The sequence below is a fragment of the Thamnophis elegans genome, chromosome 2 (assembly GCF_009769535.1).
Source record: "Thamnophis elegans isolate rThaEle1 chromosome 2, rThaEle1.pri, whole genome shotgun sequence".
NCBI classification, from domain to species: Eukaryota; Metazoa; Chordata; class Lepidosauria; order Squamata; family Colubridae; genus Thamnophis; species Thamnophis elegans.
Genome location: NC_045542.1, coordinates 132682514 through 132705770, shown reverse-complemented (window position 1 = coordinate 132705770; position 23257 = coordinate 132682514). Strand labels below are relative to the sequence as shown.

Below are 23257 nucleotides of genomic sequence, written 5' to 3'. Positions count from 1 at the left end.
TTCTGTTCAGGAACTCAAGCCATGTGATCCTGTCCCCCATTAAACCATCTTTCCAAGCAGCTTCCATGTTTCCAGTGTCTTATTCCCCACTTGGAACTGAACCCAGAAGGACATTTCTTCCAACAGGTTGCTTTCTTTTTCTTTATTAGTTTCGAAATACTTTGAAATACTTGTAGTAGTATTATTGATGACTGTGTCTCCCTTACTTACTCTCTGTGATTTACTTCTTCAAGTCCTCATTGGTTAAAGATGGGAGCATTCTAAAATCTTCACTATGTAAAATTATTCAGAAGAATAGATGTCAAGAGGGCAATTCATTGAATCTAGCAAAAAAACCTATTAGATCAGAGTGTGCACAGAAGTGTCCAGGTGGGCGGGTGGAGCCTCCCACTGCTGCTACTATCAGTTCAGCCAATCCAGGCCGAACCGGGAGCAACCCACCTCTGATTCAATTTCCAAGGTCACAGAAAACATTCTAAAAGAGTATAACAATTTATCCAGGCAGATATGTAATGCGAATAGATTGTTAGACAAAACTGAGCAAAGAAGATGGTGAAGCCTTGATAGTTAAATTCTGTGAAGAATGCTTAAAAGAACTGGATATGTTTAGCCTAAAGAAGAGCAAGAGAAGGCTGGTATGATAACAGTCTTCCAAAACTTGAAGGGAGATAGGGAAGAGGGTATGGCTCCTGAGAGTAGGGCAAGAACCAGTGAGTATAAGTTTTACAGGACAAAGATCCAAATTTGAAATAAAGTACGGTAATTTCTTGGCCATAAGAGCTGGTGTATGAAATTGAAGATGAGCCTGCTTCTTGGAGTTACAGGTCACTGTACTTTTTCAAGCAAATATTGGACTGTCAGTTATCCAGGATGGTATGCAGAAACCTGCTCTGAGTAGAGGGCTAGATTAAAACTTCCAGCTCCTTCCAGCCCTATGATTTAAATAAATCACTGCAATCTGCATTCTGAGAATTCAAACACACTTTTGATGACTTCATTCTAAGACTGACCTCTAAAATTTGTGAAGAAAGGAGGGGGCAGAAGAGAATTATGTGCAATGTTTCTTGCTGGAAAATTTATTTTAGTATTTTTAGTGATAGTCAGTCCAAATCAGGCAAGAAAGATAGTTGCTAGAATCAGTAACACTACTACTGCTAATAAAAAACCCCCACCAAACAGTACTCAAATATTTCAAAATAGACAAGATATCTCTCTCTCTCACTCTCTCTCTCTCTCTCTCTCTCTCTGTGTGTGTGTGTGTGTATGCCTGCATGTGTGTGAAAGTAAAAGAGAAACAGTAGGAGAGAAAGAGAAATTGGTACTTTTTCTGCCCTGGCTCTGGGCATGCTTATTTTTATTGAATTTATATATTCCTAGATATTATAAGTGGCCTACCATTTGTTTAATTTGTTTATTTGTATCCTGCCTTTTATTACTTTTACAAACGACCCAAGGCAGTGAATATATCCAACACAACTTCCACTCCTATTTTCCCCACAACAATAATCCTGTGAGGTGGTTGGGCTGAGAGAGAGTGACTGGCCCAAAGTCATCCAGCTGGCTTCCATGGGACTTGAATTCACAGTCTCCTGCTTTCTACTCCAGTGCCTTAGCTACTACTATATAATGCTGGCTCTCATTTGCAAGCCATAGAGGAAAATGACAGGGCCCTTTCGTAGGTGGAGCATATTCAGACAGGATAGCAATAGCAATAGCACTTAGACTTATATGCTGCTTCACAGTGCTTTACAGCCCTTTCTAAGTGGTTTTCAGAGTCAGCATATTGCCCCCAACAATCTGGGTCCTCATTTTACCCACCTTGGAAGGATGGAAGGCTTGATCCAATGACAATTGAATTGATCAACTACTGGCAGCCGGCAATCAGCAGAAGTAGCCTGCAGTACTGCAGTCTAACCACTGCACCACCACGGCTCATATTCTTAAGGTTTCTTAATATCTGGAGAGGTTCTTTAAGGGCACTAAAGTTTAAAATTTAATTACACCTTCATTAAAGTCAATCTTAAACATTTGAGAGTAAAAAGTAAGCGGCAACCAGAACAGATTTGTTGAGGTGCCTTGTAAAAAAAAAAAAACAACCACCAACCCATGCCAATAGAAGCTTTAAATCAGTATGTACCTAGATAGGAGATTTTGTATGTGGCTATGTGCATGTGGTTTTCTCCTGCAAGGCAACGTCAATGTTTCAAAACATAATGTGTGGTGACTTTACTTCACTGCTAAGCAAGTCCATCCCCTGCAGGAATGGTCTCTGAGAAAACTTAAATCCAGATCCTGACACGTATAAAAGAAGCTGACACTGGCAACGAGTAAATACCAAGGGTCTAAGACAGAGACTTCAGGATAGAGGAGAGGGCAATCCTGCTCAGATGCAGAGCGCAAAGCAGGGCTAGCCTCCCATGAAAGATGCAGAGCCTAATTTTCCTGGAAGGCTTGAGCGCCGATGCTTTTCATTCTAGGAAATGAAGCTCAGCCTTGCCCCCCCACCTCTACCCCTCGCGAGCCACCGAAATACCCTTGGCCAGCGCTTTTGCTGACATTGACAGGACGCCTGCCGGTCTCTTTCGGCTCCGCCCTCGGCTTACGTCACGCTCCCTTTAGCCTTCTGGGAGTCGTAGTGCCTCCTCTCTGCAAAACGCCTGACAGCGTCTCCTTGAAAAGACTACAGCTCCCACGCAGCGCCGGGAAGGAGGTGTGGGCGAAGGGGGCGGTTCGCCGCGGAGTCGGTCACAGGCACAGCAGTACGAAAACGCAGCCGAGTCGGCAAATAAGGCGAGTCGAGGCTGTGTGGAGCAAGTGCGCGCGTTCGGTGACTGCCTGGCTAGGGCTACGCTTCGTCGGGAGGACGGACGCCACGCGGCTTTCCCACCCCCCTTCCCGCTGGGGGTGCGGAACGAGGCGAGAGGCCATGCAGGCGGAATCGGGCATTGTGCCGGACTTCGAGGTGGGCGAGGAGTTCCACGAGGAGCCCAAGATCTACTATGAGCTGAAAAGTCAGCCGCTGAAAAACAGGTGCGCTCTCCTTCCCTGCCTCCTCCTCCCCCCCTCCCAACTCCCCCCACGACTTTCCTCTGTCCTCCCCCAAGTGTTTGCTTTAATCGATCGCCTCGTCCGGCGAGATATCTCTTGCACCTTTTAATAACGCTAAGCCACCCTTCCCCCCCGAAGGGCATAAAGCGGGTAAATCAGGAGCTCCTTTCGTGGGCTCCTTTTTGCCAGCCGCCCTTCTTTCTGTCTCCCCTCGTCCCGGCGGGCTTCTGCCTCCTCTTGTCTCGCCCGTCCTGCTTGCCCCTTTCCTGGTCGCTCGGCACCTTCTCTCCTCGTCCTCTTTCACTTTTGCTCGGGAATTCCTCCCTCTCCTCCTCCCCTCGTCACCCCACGGCGCGCGAGGTCGTGGAGCTGTCCTCTCTCTCTCTCTCAGGGACTGGCGATCCCCTTTGCTCTTTCCTTTCGGAAAAGAAGGAATAACCTCTAGCCCGGGGATGGGGGTTTTGGGGGGAGAGGAAAAAAAAACCCGCCCGCAGCACAGGTGGCTTTGCCTTTGGCTCCTTTTTTTTTTCCTTTTTGCTGACCGCCGCAGCTCCTGTAGCAAAAAACAAAAAAACAGAACAAAAAAACAAAAACAAAACCCAAACCCTTAACGCGAATGATTTGCTGTTCCGTCACCTCTCAAGTTTGCGTGGACTTTTTGTTGTTTGTTTGGCTCTTTGCAAGGTGTGCTGATAGCGCTTGTGGGTTGGCATGCTGGGCAGAAGAGGGATTGCCAGTTTGCCCCGGGGGTGGAGTGGGAGGGTGGCGGTAGGAAATGGGCATGGTAAAAGAGAGGGACCCCCTCACCCTCCTGAACAACCCCCCCCCTATTTTCAGTTCTCCACCCCCTCCTACCCAACAATGTGGGTTTATTCTGCTTCTCCTTCAAACCACCACTCCCTCTGACAGCCGGTGGGTGGGGGTAAGTGGAAAAAGGGGAGTGGGAGGGAGAAAAGAGGGAGGGGCTGCAGAAGAATCCTGGATGTGTCTACTGGTGCTTTCAGGCTATTTGTAACAAAAAAAAGGCAAAACTTTTTTTAAAAAAAGAAAAGAAAAAAAAAAGAATACAAATATTGAAAGGAAACAACCCCGGTTATAAAAGCAGCCATTTAGTGAGTGGTTCCTGTCATAATAGCAGTTTTGTTTAGTGTGTGTTTGGGCGAGGAAGGAGGGGCCAAGAGCTGTGGCTGGTATTATGTAAAGGGTATTGTTGGACCTCTCACCAGAGACATTATCTGGCAGTGGCTGGGAGTTACAGATTTCCACTGATAGTTTGCGTGTATTAAGCAATGCAGAGCGGAGAGAGAAAAACTCTTAGTTCTGTGTCTGCCTTGGATGGGCTGATCACGTTTTGAATCACAAGGATTGCTATACCATTGAATTGTTTTAGCCCAGTCACTTGTCTGAAATGATATAGGATCTCTTGCTTTGAGTAGGGAGCTGGACTAGAAGTCCTCCAAAGTCCTTTCCAGCTCTATTCTGATTCTGATTGATACAATAGTGGGAACCTACTTATTTTGCACTGGAATGACGCTATAGAGTTTGATGACCAAATAGTTTTCTTGATACCATGTATAATTACATTGATCAGAAATATTCATACACACTAAATAGGGGTGGGGTTTTCTTTGACTCCATGCATGGATCACATTGATCAGTATTCATAGCATGAAGTGGCAATGTAAGATACAATAAAGGAGAGTGAAGCTAGATCCATATATTATACTAAGTCATTGTTTTTTACTTATTATTGCAATTTTTATTCTCCCCTTCTACCCACAGGGCATTTGGTATGGCTAATAATATAAAATAAAATGTTAACAATTTAAAATGTATAAACATAGCTAAAGTTGTTGCTAATATAAATGAAAGAATCTGGCTGAATCTGACCGAAAACCTATCTCTTTCTTCTTAAATGACCTGGCTGGGTTTGCACAGCATACAATCTATTCAATTTATAGCTTGCTTTTCTTCTCAACTAAATACTCATGTCTCTAAAAAATTAAATGCATACATTAAAATTAATACTAAAACCAATTAACAACTACCCTAGTGAAGGAAATGAATCTTTGCAAATGCAGAAAGTGGGGGCCAAACTTAATTTCTGAAGTGCGTAGCATAGTTTGGAAAGAACTAAGTGAGCCAAATGTAACAGACCTCTGCCAATGGCAGCGAGTAAATAAATACAGACCTTCAAAAAGGCTTCTCTTGAAGGCCTAAATGGCTGGACTGGTTCACCATAATGAGGGAGGCAGTCCTTCAGATCATCAGCCCTTAAGCTATTTGGATCATTAAAGTTCATTTATTTAACTTCTGTAGGAGATGAGTAGGCTGAGCTAGAAGGCGGGGTTAAATGTGTCATCAGTTTGGAATCATTGCACAGCCATAAGAGATCCAGGTCTAGCTTCCCATGAATTCCATCGATCTTATCTAGTACCAATTTAGCTTTGACCATTAGTTGACCAGGTTCAAATGCATAGGTAGCAGTAACAAACTCTTCAGTGCTTTGAACTTAGTGAGTGTTCCTGGTTTTTTGTGCCTGACAACTTCATAGTAGTCTATCCATTGCATTTTGTACCAACTTAGATTTCATTTTCAAAGGTAGCCTCATTTAGTTACAGTAACCCAGATACATGGTGATAACTTGAAGACATAGACTTAATCTGGTCCAGGTAAGGCAGCAACTAGTATGCCACTCTCAGCTGGTCAAAGCCCCACTTGGCCAGTGTTTCTACCTACTATTCAGGTAGGAGTTGTGAGTCCAAGAGGGCCCCCAAGTTGTGGACCAGTTTCTTTATGGGAAGAACAATCCTTACACAGTTAACGCTAGCGCTATCTTGGAGCCACCATATTTCTAAACAAACAGTTACTCCCTCTTGCTAAGATAAAATCAGAACTTTCTTCGACTCATCCATATCTTATCTCTGGCTTCACAGAATCTCTGTTTCTGTAGTGTTTATAGGAATGATCTTGGGAGTCAGGAGAAAGAGCTGCTTGCCTAGACAACTATCGTGCAAGAGAAGTATTTTCAGACTCCTAAGATTGCCTTTGAGGTAGTCCTTGAATAAGTACTAACACTACCTTTATTATAAGGTTATAGGAATGGAATCTTGCAAGTCTGAAAGTGTTCCTTCCTTCCTTTACTTTTACTTTTGAAAACAAACAAAAGAAGGTTCCTTCTGAGATTCTTCCTATATCTCCTTTCTTTCTATTAGTTCATACACCTTTTGCATGATAGGGGCCTATGTAGTGGCTCTTTGTCTTATGTACAAGGTCATCCTCACAGACCATTAAGATTTGGCTCAGGGTAGGGGTGTCAAACTTGATTTCATTGAGGGCTGCATCAGGGTTCTGTTTGACCTTGGAGGGGGCAGGGTGAGTATGGCCATGGTAGGCATGGCCATCTCAAAATCACTGTGTCGGGGACACCTATGGTGACCTGAGCACTCCATCAGCAATAATGGGCTCCTGAGCTCCGTTTTTGGATGCGGCGGCTTCCTGAAACCCTCTGCAAATGAAAATGGAGTTTGGAAGGGCTGTCTGCGACCCTTGCAAGTTCCATTTTCAGCTGCAAGAGCCCCTTGAAACTCTCTGCCAGTGAAAATAGAGCTCGGGAAAGTTGCCCTCTTGAGTTCCATTTTAGCTGGCAGTGGCACTGCGGGCTGGTCCTTTGCTATTTCCAGGGCAGCCATGCAGGCCAGATCTAAGCACCCTGTGGGCCTTGAGTTTGATCCCTGATATATATATATTTAGTGTCACAACCCCTGGTATGCCCCAATTATGGGAGGAAGCTAACTGCTTCCATTATCTGTCAATCGGCTCGTCACAAGAGTCCATCACGACAGAAACCCAATATTTTTACTGTTGCCTTTGTTATATTTGTGTTATATTTGTGCTGATAAATAATTTATTTATCAGCACAAATATAACACACACACACATAGACACACACACAGACACACAAACATATATATATCAGGGATCAAACTCAAGGCCCACGGGGTTTTTTTTATTTATTTATATATATATATATATATATATATATATATATATATATATATATATATATATATATATATATATATATATATATATATATATATATATTTCGTGTCACAACTCCTGGTAAGCCCCAATTATGGGAGGAAGCTAACTGCTTCCATCATCTGTCAACCGGCTCGTCACAAGAGTCCATCACGACAGAAACCCAATAAGGAGGAGACCTGTGGCATAATGGCTAAGACGTTTGCCTAAGATGCAATATAGCACAGGTTCGAATCCCAGTAAGGGTATGGCTAGCTGATGAGAGCTAAATAGCTTGAAATAGATCTATACTAGTCTCCCTTTATTTATTTATCAGCACAAATAAAACACACACACACACACACACACACACATATATATATATATGTGTGTGTGTGTGTGTGTGTGTGTGTGTGTGTGTGTGAGAGAGAGAGAGAGAGACTGACTGACTGACTGACTGACTGACTGACTGACTGACTGACTTCACACCAAACTGGGAGATGACCTCCCACAGTGACTTCATGTAGACGTTGAAGAGAATGGTTAGAGCAGTGGTACCACTCATCTTCCCATTAATATTGATCGGAAGCACCCATGGCAGCAGAATTGTTCTTTCACTTTGCAGTCCCTACAAGCAGTCCGGAAGGATAGTTGATGCTATCAAAAGCTAATGAGAATTATAATAGGGCCAAGAGGAATGAAGTCCCACCCTTAAGCTTATAGCTCATGGTTATCTATTAGAATGTCCAGCTTTCTTTTTTTCATCCCATGCCCAGGTCTGTTAAGTACTGAATAGCAGCATATGACCAAGAAAAATATTCATACATCTCATTAATCAGGCTAAATGCCAGGAAATCTTGGAAACAGTTCACCTTGATTACATTAAGATGAGATATCTGTGAGTTGGTTGGAAGCTTGTTATCTAAGTAATGAGCTTAGGCCTGGCTTAAGAAATAAGGATAATCTGATGCTCCTGTGGCATGTTTTGAACAGCTTTTCTTTTCCATGTTCCGAGAATGCCCTAATTGAATCCTTGCTGTTAAAATTAAAATAAATTACAAAGAGTACAGATAATCTAAAGCATACTAAAAAGCAGAGACATCAACCCTGCCAACAAAAGTGTGTATAGTCAAGGCTATGGTTTCCCCAGTTACAATGTATGGCTGTGAAAGTTGGATCATAAGAAAGTCTGAGCACAAAGAATTGAGGCCTTTGAACTATGGTGCTGGAGAACACTCCTATGAATTCCTGGTGTTGAATACTAGCGCGGGAAATACAAGCGCGCGAACAAGGACTCTTCCTGATTGGTTCCCGGGCAGAGCCGGTCCAATCCTCGCCCTGATTGGTCGAGCTACTCGACGCCCCATTGGTCCCTCACTCAAACCTGGGGGTATAAATGTAGGGCGCGAAATACGCCTCGTTGAATCGTTTCCACTATGAGCTGAATAAAAGTCACTTTCCTCATACTTCTTGTCGCGTCCTTTCCCTTCGCCCCAAGATCTAAAACTGGCGACGAAGGTGGGATTCCGATTCCCGCGACCACGAAGAAGAACAGCCAGCTGCCACCGCGTCTGAACCAGCCAGAACGCTATCGTCAGACCGAGAACTCCGGCAGCGAACGCGAATTTTTCTTCGTCCTTCCTCTCCCCTCTCCGGCCCCACACCACGATGGCGTCATCGCTTCCTCCTTTCGCGCCATTCGGCGGAGCCACCGGAGAATCATGGGACGGATTCATGGAGCGGTTCGAGTGTTACCTGATCGCTTCGAAAAACCAGGCTCAGACCGATGAGGAGAAATGCAGCTTCTTCCTGTCCTGCTGTGAGCCGTCCATGTTCGCCTCTGCGAGAGCCCTGGCCGCCCCGAGGCCAGCATACAAACTTGGGTGGGCCGAGCTGATGTCCAGGCTGAGGAACCACTACGCTCCCTCACCCTCTTTATTTGCACGCCGTTTCGCTTTCCGCCGCCGAGTACAAAGGGCTAATGAATCCATTAGCCAATTTCTGGAGGCCTTGCGCACTGTGGCCGCCCAGTGCGATTTTGCAGACCTGGAGGAAAACCTTGCGGAGCAATTTGTGTGCGGGGTCCGCGACGCACACTTACGCGGCCGATTGCTCCGGAATCACAAGATTACCCTGATGCAAGCCGTGGAAATAGCGCGAGCCGCCGAACTCTCCGAGCAATCCACGGCCGACATGGAACGCCTCCAGCTAAACCCCCCCGCACAAACCGTCGCGGGGCCGCTCGCCCAGACGAACCTCGTCGACGACCTCTCCCCTGCCGAAAACGAGGAGGAGGAGGAGGAGGAAATCGTCGGCCAGATGAGGCTGCAGCCCAAACGGAGGCCACCCCAGCAACCACCGGCACCCGTTCAGCCGGCCTCAAACGCACCTTGCCGCGGATGCGGCGGCCGCCACAGCCGCACAGCCTGCCCGTACCGTTCTGCCGTCTGCCGCCGTTGCCAAGGAGAAGGACACCTCGCCAGAGTATGCCGGGCTCCCCTGCCAGCCCCGTCGTTTATGCAGCCCAGCGACCAGCGCCCGGCACCACCACGCCGCCAGCAGCCACGTCCCGCGAGGCGCACGGAGGACTGCCACTCAACCTACCAGCCCCCCAGCGCCGACTGCGTGGTCTACCAGGCATCCCCCGTTCCCGCCGGCCACCGGAAAATAAGCACCGCCGTCCGTCTCGAAGGTCAGCTTTGCCAAATGGAGGTGGACTCCGGTTCATCCCGTTCTCTCCTATCTTGGGCTTTGTTCTCCCGCCTTTGCCCCGGGGTCCCCCAGAGAAAGCTGCGCCCCGCCAGGGTCTCCCTCCTAGATTACCAGGGAAATGGGATTCCCACAGCTGGGTTATACCACATCCGGGTGGAATATGGAAATTTTAAAGGGAAACTCCCAGTTTTAGTCGTAAGGAACAACCTGCCCGCTCTCCTGGGGTTAGAATGGTTCTCCGCTTTGGGCCTCACCATAGAAGGGGTACACAGGGTAGTTTCCCTCCCCGTAGATAGCGTCCTAGACGAGTTCTCAGATGTGTTCGACGGGAAATTGGGTTGTTACAAGGGTACCCCCATTTCTCTCTGCCTCGATCCTCAGGTCGCCCCGGTTAGGCTAAAGGCACGCAGGGTCCCTTTCGCATTGAGAGCAAAGGTAGATGCGGAACTCGATAAGTTAATTGAACAAGGGGTACTCGAGCCCGTAGATCACGCCCGCTGGGAAACCCCCATAGTCCTCCCGGTCAAACCCGACGGATCGGTGAGAATATGTGCCGACTACAAGTCGACCATCAATTTGGCCCTACAGGCAAACCCGTATCCGGTTCCCGTAGTACAGCACCTACTCCACTCCTTAGGACAGGGCCGCATTTTCGCTAAGCTAGACATGGCACAGGCCTACCAGCAGCTCCCCGTAGACGACGATGCGGCTACAGCCCAGACTATTGTCACCCACCGCGGAGCTTTCCGTTGCCGCCGTCTGCAATTCGGCGTCTCGGTCGCCCCTGGGATTTTCCAGAGCCTCATGGAGCGGTTGCTCCACGGGCTCCCAGGCGTCGTTCCCTACTTCGACGACGTCCTGGTCGCAGCCCCCAGCCACTCGGAGCTCCTGAAAACGCTGCGGGAGGTCCTCACACGTTTCAGGGAGGCGGGACTGAAATTAAAGCGCAGCAAATGCGAAATTGCAGTTCCCAAAGTTGAATTCCTGGGGTTCCTCATTGATGCCCAAGGCATCCACCCCACTCCTTCCAAAGTTGCCGCCATCAAAAATGCACCCGCACCCACCTCTAGGGCGGAGTTACAAGCATTCCTGGGGCTCTTAAATTTCTACGCCCCTTTTATCCCCCACAAGGCGTCACTAGCTGAGCCGCTACACCGTCTACTTGACCGGTCAGCAGCCTGGAAATGGGGTAGCCGTGAAGCGCACGCGTTCGCGGCTATAAAGGATATTTTAACTTCATCGGCAGTCCTAATCCAGTACAGCGATAGGATGCCTCTAATTCTGACTTGCGATGCCTCCCCCTATGGCGTAGGGGCGGTGCTGAGCCACGTCCTCCCAAATGGCTCAGAAGCCCCCATAGCCTTCTATTCCCGGACACTCTCCTCCACGGAGCGGAACTACAGCCAAATCGATAAAGAAGCCCTGGCTGCAGTGTCCGGCATTAAGCGGTTCCATGACTACCTTTATGGTAGAAAGTTCACCCTAGTCACGGATCACAAGCCCCTCCTGGGGCTACTGGCGGGTGACAAGCCGACTCCCCCCATCTTGTCCCCCCGCATGACACGCTGGACAGAGTTCCTAACGGCGTACTCGTATACGCTGTTATACCGTCCGGGCAAACAGCTAGGACACGCAGACGCCCTGAGCCGCTGCCCCCTGCCAGAGACGGACACAGCCCACGTGCCCGCGCTCTCTGTTCTGTCCATTGCCGAATCCGACCTCCCCGTTTCTGCCACGGACGTGGCAGCCTGCACAAAGGCTGACCCCGTCCTATCTCAGGTCGCTTCATGGGTTTTGAGGGGGTGGCCCACGGAAAGGGTAGCGGAACACTTCCGCCCATTCAAAGTGCGACAGGCTGAACTCGCCCTTCACGGGGGTTGCCTTGTCTGGGGGGATAGGGTAGTGATCCCTACAGCCCTACGAGCACGAATCCTGCCCGCACTCCACAAAAACCACCCAGGCATAGCACGAATGAAAGCCTTAGCCCGTAGCTACGTATGGTGGCCCTTGTTAGACACAGAAATCGCAGACTACGTAGGCCGATGCAGGATCTGCCAAAACTCTAGGCCAAATCCCCCCATAGCCGCCCCTCGAGAGTGGGAGATCCCTAGAGGCCCATGGTCCCGTTTACACATCGACTTTGCCGGCCCCTTCCACGGCCGGAACTTCATGATAGTAGTCGATGCTTACTCCAAGTGGGTGGAGCTAGTAATCATGACCTCCACCACAGCAGAGAGTACAGTAAGGGCCCTCCGTAAGATGTTCGCTACCCATGGGTTACCGGATGTGATAGTCTCCGATAACGGGCCCCAGTTTACCTCCACCACGTTCCAAGAATTCCTGGCCGAACAGGGGATCAGACACGCGGCCACAGCCCCCTATCACCCAGCTAGCAACGGCCGGGCGGAGCGCGCAGTTCGCTCAGCAAAAGAAGCCTTGGGCCGCATGGACCAGGGCGACTGGCAAGAAAGAGTAGCGGCCTATCTCTTGAGCCAGCACTCCATACCCTGCCCAACGACCAACAAAAGTCCCGCGGAGCTCTTGATGGGTAGGAGATTGCGAACCCCCCTAGACAGGCTCCATCCACTTTACGCAGGAGATCCGCCAAGCAACCTGGGGGCCCTTCCGTCCCACGCGTTTAAGTTAGGGAATCCTGTATGGGCCCGTTCCTTTTCCGGGGATCCACGGTGGGTTCCCGCAACCATCATAGCTCTGACCGGCCCCTGTTCCTTCAGGGTCGGCCTGGCCGACGGGACACAATGGAGGCGACACGTGGACCAGTTAAGGCGTCGCCTTCCTGCGGAAAGAGACGGCCCCAGCTTCCCAGAAATCTGCTCTCAACAGGAGCCACCCCCATTGACTCCTTTCCCCACGGACCGTTTCCACCCGGCGAACGGGGGTCAAGCCGTCGCGAACCTTCCGGGCAGGCGCACCCCAGCTGGTTACTCCTTTCCGCGGAGCCCTTCTCGAGACTCTGAACCTACACCCCTACCAGACACCCCGTTGGCCACAGAGACGCCACCCCAGGCGGACGGACATCGGGCACGGGACCCGGAGCCAGTGCCCTCTCGCGGGGCCGCGCCGTCGGCTCAAGCCCCCACCACGGACACGCCTCCGCCAGCGGCCCCCCCCCCGTCGACGACCGCCGGGGAACCACGGAGATCGGGACGAGAACGCCACCGTCCCGCCTACCTACAAGACTATGTTTGCCCCTCCTAAAGGAACTCTATGACTGGGGGGGGAGGGGTGTTGAATACTAGCGCGGGAAATACAAGCGCGCGAACAAGGACTCTTCCTGATTGGTTCCCGGGCAGAGCCGGTCCAATCCTCGCCCTGATTGGTCGAGCTACTCGACGCCCCATTGGTCCCTCACTCAAACCTGGGGGTATAAATGTAGGGCGCGAAATACGCCTCGTTGAATCGTTTCCACTATGAGCTGAATAAAAGTCACTTTCCTCATACTTCTTGTCGCGTCCTTTCCCTTCGCCCCAAGATCTAAAACCTTGGACTGCAAGGTGATCAAACCGGTCAGTCCTTAGAGGAGATCAACCCTGACTGCTCTCTAGAAGGCCAGATCCTGAAGATGAAGCTCAAATACTTTGGCCACCTAATGAGAAGGAAGGACTCACTGGAGAAGAGTCTAATGCTGGAAAAGATTGAGGGCAAAAGAAGAAGGGGACGACAGAGAATGAGGTGGCTGGATGGAATCACTGAAGTAGTTGGTGTGAGCTTAAATGGACTCTGGGGGATGGTAGTGGATAGAAAGGCCTGGAGGAATGTTGTCCATGGGGTCGCGATGGGTTGGACACAACTTTGCAACTAATAACCACACAGATAATCTGCTTCATCTGAAGTTGAATCTTAATACTGTCACTTTGATTTGCATCTGAGAATTTGTGCATGTTTGATAGTACAAGACACGAAATCCTGCTCTTTGCAGTGGATAGCAGACTTCTTCTGGCATTTTGCTTCGATTGCAACTTCTAAAAATTTTCCCAAGGATTGACCCTGAAGAGCAAGTGTAAGCTATCAAGGTGTGGATACTTTTTACAACTCCAATGATTTCAGGTGGAGTTGCTTCTACAGCGCTAGGCCTGATTCTACACTTAGGAACTTCATTAAGCATTGTGATTTTTAGGAGAAATTTAAAGAGCCAGGTTTTTAACCCTGGCTAATTTTTATTGATCTCCATCTTGGGGAGAAGGTGATGGATTATTGTTGATTTATTGTTGGTTTTGTGATTTTGATATATTTTTTCCTGCATTTGTAATTTTAACTTGCTGTAATCTGCCCAGAGTTTATTTATTAAATTTATATGCTATCCATCTTGCTATCAAGAGAACTCTTACAACATGATAAAAATGACAATATAAAACATTAAAATGATAACTAATAACATTAAAATTAGCAAAAAATAGCTAATATAAAGGTAAAGGTCCCCCTTGCACATATGTGCTAGTCATTCCCGACTCTAGGGGGCGGTGCTCATCTCGGTTTCAAAGCCAAAGAACCAGCGCTGTCTGAAGACGTCTCTCTGGTCATGTGGCCAGCATGACTAAATGCCAAATGCTGTTACCTTCCCACCAAGGTGGTCCCTATTTTTCTACTTGCATTTTACATGTTTTCAAACTGCTGGATTGGCAGAAGATGGGACAAGTAAATGGAACTCACTCCGTTACGCAGCACTAGGGATTAGAACCTTCGAACTGCCGACCTTTCTGATAGACAGACAATAAGCTCAGTGTCTTAGCCACTGAGCCACTGCGTCCCCTTAGCTAATATAGGAACCAGTAATAATGGGGTAGAGATGGGAAGGGGTCTTTTTGGAGATTTTTAATTCGACAGGCTAGAAATGTTAAATGAAACATTTTATATAAATGAAGCAAATGCACTGTTTGCTGCCACTGTGTCATTTGTTCAGTAGGGGAATACATTCCAATACAAAATATCAATCACCAACTCCTGTCCTTTTTCCTATTTACAATAGGAAATTATCTTGTATGCATTTGATTATTTTGTATGCTTCCAACACATTCTTTAAAAAATTGGGCATGTTCTAACTCAAAGGAAGTATTCTGTAGATGTTCAACAGCATGGGACCAAAACTTCTGTAAAAATAATGCATCGGGGCCAATCCTTATAGATAACCCAGAAAGGCTGTATAGATACAGGAAACTCCACTGAAAGAATCAGATGCATCTAGAACTTTGAACCTACTGTTTTCTCACTTTCCCCCAAAATGATATGTTTGAGACTATAATCAGCTATCAACTCTGGTTTACAAATCACTGTGGCTAGAATCATGTTGCCCTCTAAGGTCATAGCAACCAAAGCATGATATGGCTCGTTACGTGACTCAGACATTGTCCCAGTTTACATATCACATCAAGCCATAATGTTGACTGCCTTAGTACAATGGGATATTTTGTGCTAGATATTTTGTTGGCCTGCTGTCATTGTATCTACGAAAATCTACAATGTTGAGTCAGTTTGAGCAAACACCTACTGAACATTATTTATTCTTCCGAATAATCTTCAATTGCTATTTATATTGGAAATGCTGAGGGCAAATATGCCTGCTGAATTTGGTTACATATAGATTCTTATTGAACATTATTGACTTATTGAACATTATCTTGTGGGCACAGAAAAGAAGGAAGAAATAATGTCCAAGAAATTAAAGGTATGGAATAAGAAAATTGCAAACCATCCTTTCTTTCACCACATCCATATGCCATTTCAGGCATTGCCTTCGGTTTTTTAAAGTTTCTTACCTTTCTATTTCTTAGGATCTCACAAGTTTCTCAATATTCCTCATCCTCTCCATCCATTCACTCTTCGTGTTCATTTTACAATTCACTCCTTATTAATTCTCTCTTTATAACCAATCTAATCCACTCCACATTCCTCATTCATATTGGTGTTTAATTTTTGTATTTAAGTCACATTCCTTCAGTAACCATTTATTCTTAACAAAACAGGATAACAGAGTTGGAAGGGACCTTGCAGGTCTTCTAGTCCAACACTCTGCTCAAGCAGGAAACCTTACACCCTTTCAGACAAAAGGTTGTTCAGTTTCTTCTTAAAATGCTCCAGTGTTGGAGCATCCACAACTTCTGGAGACAAGCTGTTCCTCTGATTAATTGTTCTGCTTAGTTCTTGATTCTCTCCTTGATTAGCTTCCATTCATTGTGTCTTGTGCTGCCTTCAGGTGCTTTTGACTCCTTCTTCTTTGTGGCAGCCCTTTAGATATTGGAAGATTGCTATCATGTCTCCCCTAGTCCTTTTCATCACATTAGACACACCTAATTCCTGCAACAGTTCTCCATATATTTTAGCCTCCAGTCCCCTAATCATCTTTGTTGCTGTTCTTTGTGTAGGGCAAACATTTTCCTTTATTACCAAAAACTGCTTACTAGAATGTCATTATTTATATATCCCTATTGCGATAGAGAAATGAGGGGAAAATCATTTTTAGTTAGTTTGGGGTAATTCATCCAGATTTGGGAAGCACTGATATAGGGGAATAATGTTTATTTGAGCATCACAGAGTGTCATTTCTTCAGTGTTGTCACATGAAAAGATACACTTAAATATTTACAAAATGTGAGGGGGTCTACTCACTTCTGTGATACACTGTAAATAATTACTACACTCATTCACACTGATAATCTTATCTAGCTAGGCGGTGAAATGTCTGTAACAAACAAGCTCAGAGAGCACCAAGAATTCCACAATTCAGTCCTGAATATTTTCTTTTAATTTTTAAAGTTTCAGCCAAGTTCTTTTGTAGATCTGTTGAAACAACTATTCATTGCCTATCAATTGTAAATCTATTTCGAAGTCTGCTTGGTTGTTATCGTTGTTGTTTTGCAGAAGTTTCATTAGCTAACTAGGTAATATGTTTACTGCCCTCTCCCTTGTAGGACTGAAGATATTATAAACATCTTTTATACTTTCACTGTTTTACTCTGCTTCTTTCCTTTATTTTATGATACAACAATGCATTCTTGACACTGTCAAAACAATTCAGTTTCACATTCACAATTTCTTATCATCCTTATATTAACTATGGATAATAAGCAACCCAGTCATACTTTTAATATTTATATCCATTCCTTTGTCACATGCACACAAATATCTACTGTATATCTATTTGTTTATTTGTCTATCAATCTACCTATGAATAGACATGATTAAAATATTTAGCTACTCAGCAAATAGTCATCATCTTATTAATTCTTTGGGCTTTGAATGTTTACTTTTCTTTCTCCTTTCATTCATGTTACCCGACCTAATTGTAAAAGTCAGTTTTTACTTTTAGCTATTATTATCTTTATGGTTTTGGCACATTTTGGTTGCTATTATGATGGTTGGTCACATAGTCAGCTAGATGTACAGTATACACTGGATTTGTCATTTTTGTCCACCTATTGAGTTCTTGTGAAGGACCTGAGATAAACAGAAGTTGTTGTTTTGACTCTTTAAAGGTATAGTTAATATGTCTTGGTTCAAGTAAAACTGCCTTTTGCAATTGACTGATGGTGATTTTTGTCAATACCGATGGTATTCCACTGGTGCTCTAGTTGTTTTGGGATTGCACCCAAAGTGCCTATTGCAGTTGGTATTATCTTTGTTCCATTCTACTTAAGCCATTCTACTTCCATTTGTAGATCTTTCTATTTTGAGATTTCCTCTAGTTCTTTCTTTTTTATTCTGCTGTCCCTGGGGATTGCAGTGTCCACTAATCAGACTTTTTGCTATTATTTCCTGCCTGTTTATATATAACTCAAGGAGGCAAATATGCCTAATACTTTGCCTTCTATTTTCCCTACAATAATAACCATCTGAGTTGGGTTGGGGCAAGAGAGATATATGTTGTAGTATGCTACAAGCACAGTTGACATTTAATTTGTTTTTATACTGTGCCTTCTAGAGAACCACTTTGGTGTAGTAGTTAAGGCATCAGGCTAGAAACCAGAAGATGGTTAGTTCTAGACCCAGCTTAGGTACAAAACCAATTGTTAAATAAATGGACTAGTCACATTCTCTCAACATTAGGAAGGAGAAGACAATGGCGAACTGCTTCTGGAAAATGTTGCCAAGAAAATTGCAGAGATTGGTCCAAGCAGCCTTTGAGAATCGGATTTTATTGAATGGAAGAAACAAACTCTATGTAGCTTAAGATTTGGAATCTAGAGACCATCTTACAAGACAACATATCATAGTGCGGCCTCCAGCTAATGAACCAGGAGATATATGTAATGTAGTGATACAGAATGAAATCCCTCCGCAATGATTGATTTCATCCATGTTGTCAAAGGGCCTCCCTTGACAAATCTTAGACATGTGAGTCAGAAGCAGAATTGGCAGCTGTCCTAATGCTCAGAGCCACCCTGGAGTTACTTCATATTAGTATGAGGATGCTAGTTGATTGAGTTGCTCTATCTTATCCCTGACAGTTTAGATAGCCGTATTTGTACACTTGTTGTTCAAATAGGATTTGAATATTTGCCGAAGAATCTTGTGTAATCAATAAATTGTTTTGTGTTCCTGTATCTTATTTCCTTTTTCCTTATCATTCAGCTTTTTGTATTAGTACTCAAATAGGCTCATGTTTGAACTGAATGTAATTTGAGAAACTGTTCAAATAAAGAAGTTCATTTTTTCATCACAGTCAAAAAGGTACCAGTATCTGTGCAGTCCCAAATCAACAACGTGATGCTCAGTTGAATGAGTTCCCCAATTGTTAGAAATTAGAGGGAAGAGTGCCAAATCACTCTGTTCCCATACAGCATTCTAAATAAGAAGGTTCCTTGATTTAATAAAGAAAAGCAGACTGTGTGACTCTGCAGTTTTTTTCCCTTAACTTTGTGGTTTAAATGGCAATCATAATCTGATAAACAGATTGCCATGAAAACCATCTGAAACAGTTGCCTCTATCTCTAGCTCTCTCTTTAATGTGCAAATTATAGGAAAGTCCTCAGTTATGATAGCAATATAACCTCAAAGCAGAGATGTGTTCAACATTTGTTAAATAAATTTGTTTGCTGTGCTTGCATCAGTTGAGAAACTAATAAGCTTTTAATGCTGTTTTTATGTATTGTCAGGTGTTTCCTGCCACCTTCCTGGGTTTGGGCTAATGACAATTCCCACCATTATCTTGGCTGGTGGGACTGATGGGACCTAACTGAAGTCTGTATCACTAGCTTTCAGTAAATCGTCATGGTCATGTCTTTGGAATATAAAAGGCTACTTTATATTGGTTGAGTTCATGGATTTGCAAATCCTGTACAGGATTATTGTATTGTAAAGACAGTTTTTGTAGTTTGTACAGGAAAACTAATAACTTAGAATGGGTTGTAAGGCCAAGTAATTGTGGCTTATTCACACAACCATGTTTAAGTGTGATGAGGAAGCCAGTGGTGGGATTCAATTTTTTTTAACTATCGGTTCTGTGGGCGTGGCTTGGTGGGCGTGGCATGGCATGGCCTGGTGGGTGTGGCTTGGTAGGCGAGGCAGGAGAAGGATACTGCAAAATCCCCATTCCCTCCCAATCAGCTGGGACTCGGGAGGCAGAGAATAGATGGGTGCAGGGCCAGTCACAGGTGGTATTTACTGGTTCTCCGAACTTCTCAAAATTTCTGCTACTGGTTCTCCAGAACTGGTCAGAACCTCCTGAATACCACCTCTGGAGGAAGCAGATCATTGATCCCTGTGATACAATTGATACCAGTGTTTTATATGGTTGCAGAAAAGAGTTCTTTCCTAAAGATGTCAAAAACTGACTCTGTAATCTTGGACTGAATGGAAAGCTTTAGCTTTAGCTTCTGTATGATTTCATTTATTTTATTAAAAAAAAACATTTTATTCTATTTTTCAGTTCAAATATTGCCTGAGCTCTCAAAAATGTGGCCATATTTCTTTTTATAAAAAATGTTTGATTTGTTGTATGTCAGGCTGCATTAAAGTAAAGAAACTTAATTTATGAATTGAATGCTTTTCCTCTAGCGATACTGTGAAGTTACTCCTGATTGAAAAAAATAAGTTCTTTACTATGTATTTTGTAAATATGCTCTGTTCACTTTCATTTTATAAACCTGTCAAATCCGTAGTGTTTTTGGACTGTAGTCGCTTATCTATGTACAATATTGCTAATGCGTTGGTGAATCTTGAATCTTCAGACTCAAGAGCCCCACACCTTCTACAAAATTCACGAAAAAACACTGTGAATTCTCCCCTCCCATTGATTTTCAAAGCAACCTGTCTCACCACCCAGAATATATCGTTTATAAATTGCTTAATCATATTTTGAATACACTCACAAACATGCTAAGCCAAAAATAGATAACACAGAGCCACTGTACTCTTGGAATCCTTTCTTACTAGTTGAATGAGGAAAACTTTCCTATGTGAGTTTTAAAAGGTGTAATTTTAATTAAAAAAACTAAATAACCTGGCATGACACAAAGCAAAGCATTAGGCTTTAATACCATGTTTACCTGCAGGATTGACTTTGGGCCCCATAGAAATCGCATTGGGAGTTGGACCAACTTGGAATGTGAGTCCTTTTTCTGCCATTGGGGGCATCTACCATGGAGGCTATCACAGAACGTAGAATATTAGGTACATCCTGGCTACCCCAGGCAAAACCCATTCTGGCATGTGTGGACTGTATACCCCATTGAAGTGCATTCAGTGATTCCTTATCAGCAATATACTTCCACACTGGAATTTATGCTATTCTATTAATGAAATGGAGCAATATGATGTAAGTAGTGAGAAAAATAGTTGTAGATAGAGCATCTGAACTGTAAGAGAGTTGTTTACAATTTCTTGGAAGTGTTGGGTTATTTAATACATTATGATGGAATCCAGTGTTGCACAATTATTTTTTTTGTTGCTGTGATTTAGATAATATAAAGACTGAGTTGTGGATTAATAAAAGTTCTTCAATTCCCACATTAGAAAGAATGTTCACATATATGGTACCTGACTTTTTATTTACACGGTAGTAGATTTTTATTTGTCTTTTCCATATATTTTTCTGTATGAATCTTGGAATTATGTTAAAGCAGCTACCTGATATTGTAATGGAAAAAATAAATGAATAAACTACTACTCCTAAAAACAATGTTTTGGTGGAATGATTAGATTGATGAATCTGGAGAATCTTCAAAGGCTCATGTGGCATAAAGGCAATTATATAACTTTGTCCAGTTGTGATTTCTCAGCAAAGCCTGTTTCACAGACTTGCAGTAATAATAAAATTGGAAGATGTGGGTCCATATGTGTGAGAGTAATCATGCGCACACTTACGTGAATATGAGACCTCAGGCATCTCCATATTTGGAATTACGAAGGATATTTTGTGGCATTCTCACAAAATGGCAGCTATGATAAGTACAACCCAAGAGAGACAAAGCATGAACTGAAGTCACAGACACTTTTATTCTCTAAGGATATCTTTGGGGTATATATGAGACTTAAAGATGCTGATGGAAATTCTGGTTACACCTGAAAGTGGGGCTGTTCTTTGAAGCATGATAGCTTTCCATTAAAAAAAAATTCTTTTGAAAGAACTTAAAAAATTAAAACTAAGTAGGACAAATATTTTAAATGTGGCCTGGATGGGCATACTGTAGCTCCCAGTTACTATGTAGAGGCTGAATAAATCCATGAATAATCTTCCGCTTCCTCAGGATTCACATCCTTAAGCTAAGTAGAGAGGTACAATTTCTATGCTATATAAGTCTCAAATAAGATGGTAGTTAATTACCACATACATGAAAAAAGTACCACAGAACTCAATCATAAAAGTATTAAATCTGGACGTTTGTTGTTGTGTCAGCAGTCTCCCCATCTCAACTGAGTGTGCACCAAGCTATAGAATATTAGTCAGTCTTTTGATGTCTAGGCATTCTAGGTATTAAATTCATGATTATGTGGTATTTTTGAGACAGTACTTACAGCACTTGCATTATCTGCAGGGTAACGTTCACACCGTTGGTAGTCCACAAATCATTTTAAAATTGCACATGTAAATCAGTGCAAATGTGGAGTGGGTTAATTGCATAGTTGCTAGTAGGAGCTAGGTATAAAATGAGCAACTTTACAGATCAGTATCTAAAATCAGCAAGCCAATTATATCTGTAAAAAGACTTACTTGGTTGTTTTTTGGGGTTGTTTTTTTAATGAATTGGCTCCCAGAGCGTTCCCATCAGATGAAGGGAACCACTGTAAGAAGCTTCAACGATAAGAACTTTCTCAGCTGTACAGGTGGTCCTCAACGTATGTCCACAATTGAACTCAAATTTTTTATTTCTAAGCAAGGCAGCTGTTAAGTGAACTTTGCCCCATTTTACAACCTTTCCCCCCACAGTTGTTAAGTGAATCACAGCGGTTGTTAAGTGAATCATTAAGCAAGACATTAAACAAATCTGGCTTTCGCCATTGACATTGTTTGTCGGAAGCCATCTGGGAAGGTTACAAATGGTAATTACATGATACCACCAACAGTGTAAATGTGATAAATACATGTCAGTTGCCATGCGCCCAAATTTTGATCATGTGACCATGGAGATGCTGCAACAGAGGGAAGTGGTGGGAGTCGAGGTGGCGCAGTGGTTAGGGTGCAGTCCTGCAGGCCACTTCAGCTGACTGTTATCTGCAGTTCAGCGGTTCAAATCTCACCGGCTCAAGGTTGACTCAGCCTTCCATCCTTCCGAGGTGGGTGAAATAAGGACCCAGACTGTGGGGGCAATTTGCTGACTCAATTTGCTAAAAATCTGTAAACCCTATGAAGCGGTATATAAGTCTAATAAATAAATAAATAAATAAGTGGGTTATTTTTGAAAACTTGTGTCTGACTTTTGGTGATTTTATGGGCGAGGCCTCTCCATGTCTTCCAATTTTGCACTACTTCTTTGAGTTGTTCTATGCCCTGGCTGGTGTCAGCCTTGATGGTATCCAGCCACTGTATTGCTGGTGCCCTGGTTTTCTCCTACCACTAACTCTTCCAAGCAGTTATCAGCTCCAATACTTGCTTGTTAGTCACCTTTGCTATCCAATGAATACGCAGGAGCCTTCTCTAGCACCACAATTCAAATGAATGAATTTTGTTCCTGTCTTGCTTTTTTAAGGTCCAATCATTTTTCACAACCATAGGTAGCTACAGGAAACATGATAAGAGTGTGCATTTGGTTGCCAGACTGATATATATATATATATATATATATATATATTTATTTATTTATTTATTTATTTATTTATTTATTTATTTATTATTTATTTATTTATTTATTTATTTATTTATTTATTTATTTATTTATTTATTTATTTATTTATTTATTTATTTATTTATATTTCATATTCAGCTCGTGTTCATCATTGCTGTGCGACCTAGTGCAATTTGACGTTTTATTTCTGGGCTGCATTCACTACTTTGAGCTATCTGTGATCCCAGGAAAGTGAA

General features: G+C 44.0%; 1 protein-coding gene across 3 annotated transcripts in view; it reads left to right on the top strand.

Annotated features, from left to right (window-relative positions):
• Window positions 1-2746: 2746 nt before the first annotated feature.
• MITF (melanocyte inducing transcription factor) overlaps window positions 2747-23257 on the top strand; it is a 182440-nt gene continuing 161929 nt past the window's right edge. For all 3 annotated transcript variants that reach the window (XM_032211776.1, XM_032211777.1, XM_032211775.1), the window contains exon 1: window positions 2747-3030. In XM_032211776.1, coding sequence (XP_032067667.1) covers window positions 2927-3030 — 104 coding nt within the window. In that variant the 5' untranslated portion in view covers window positions 2747-2926. The remainder of the gene's footprint in view (window positions 3031-23257) is intronic.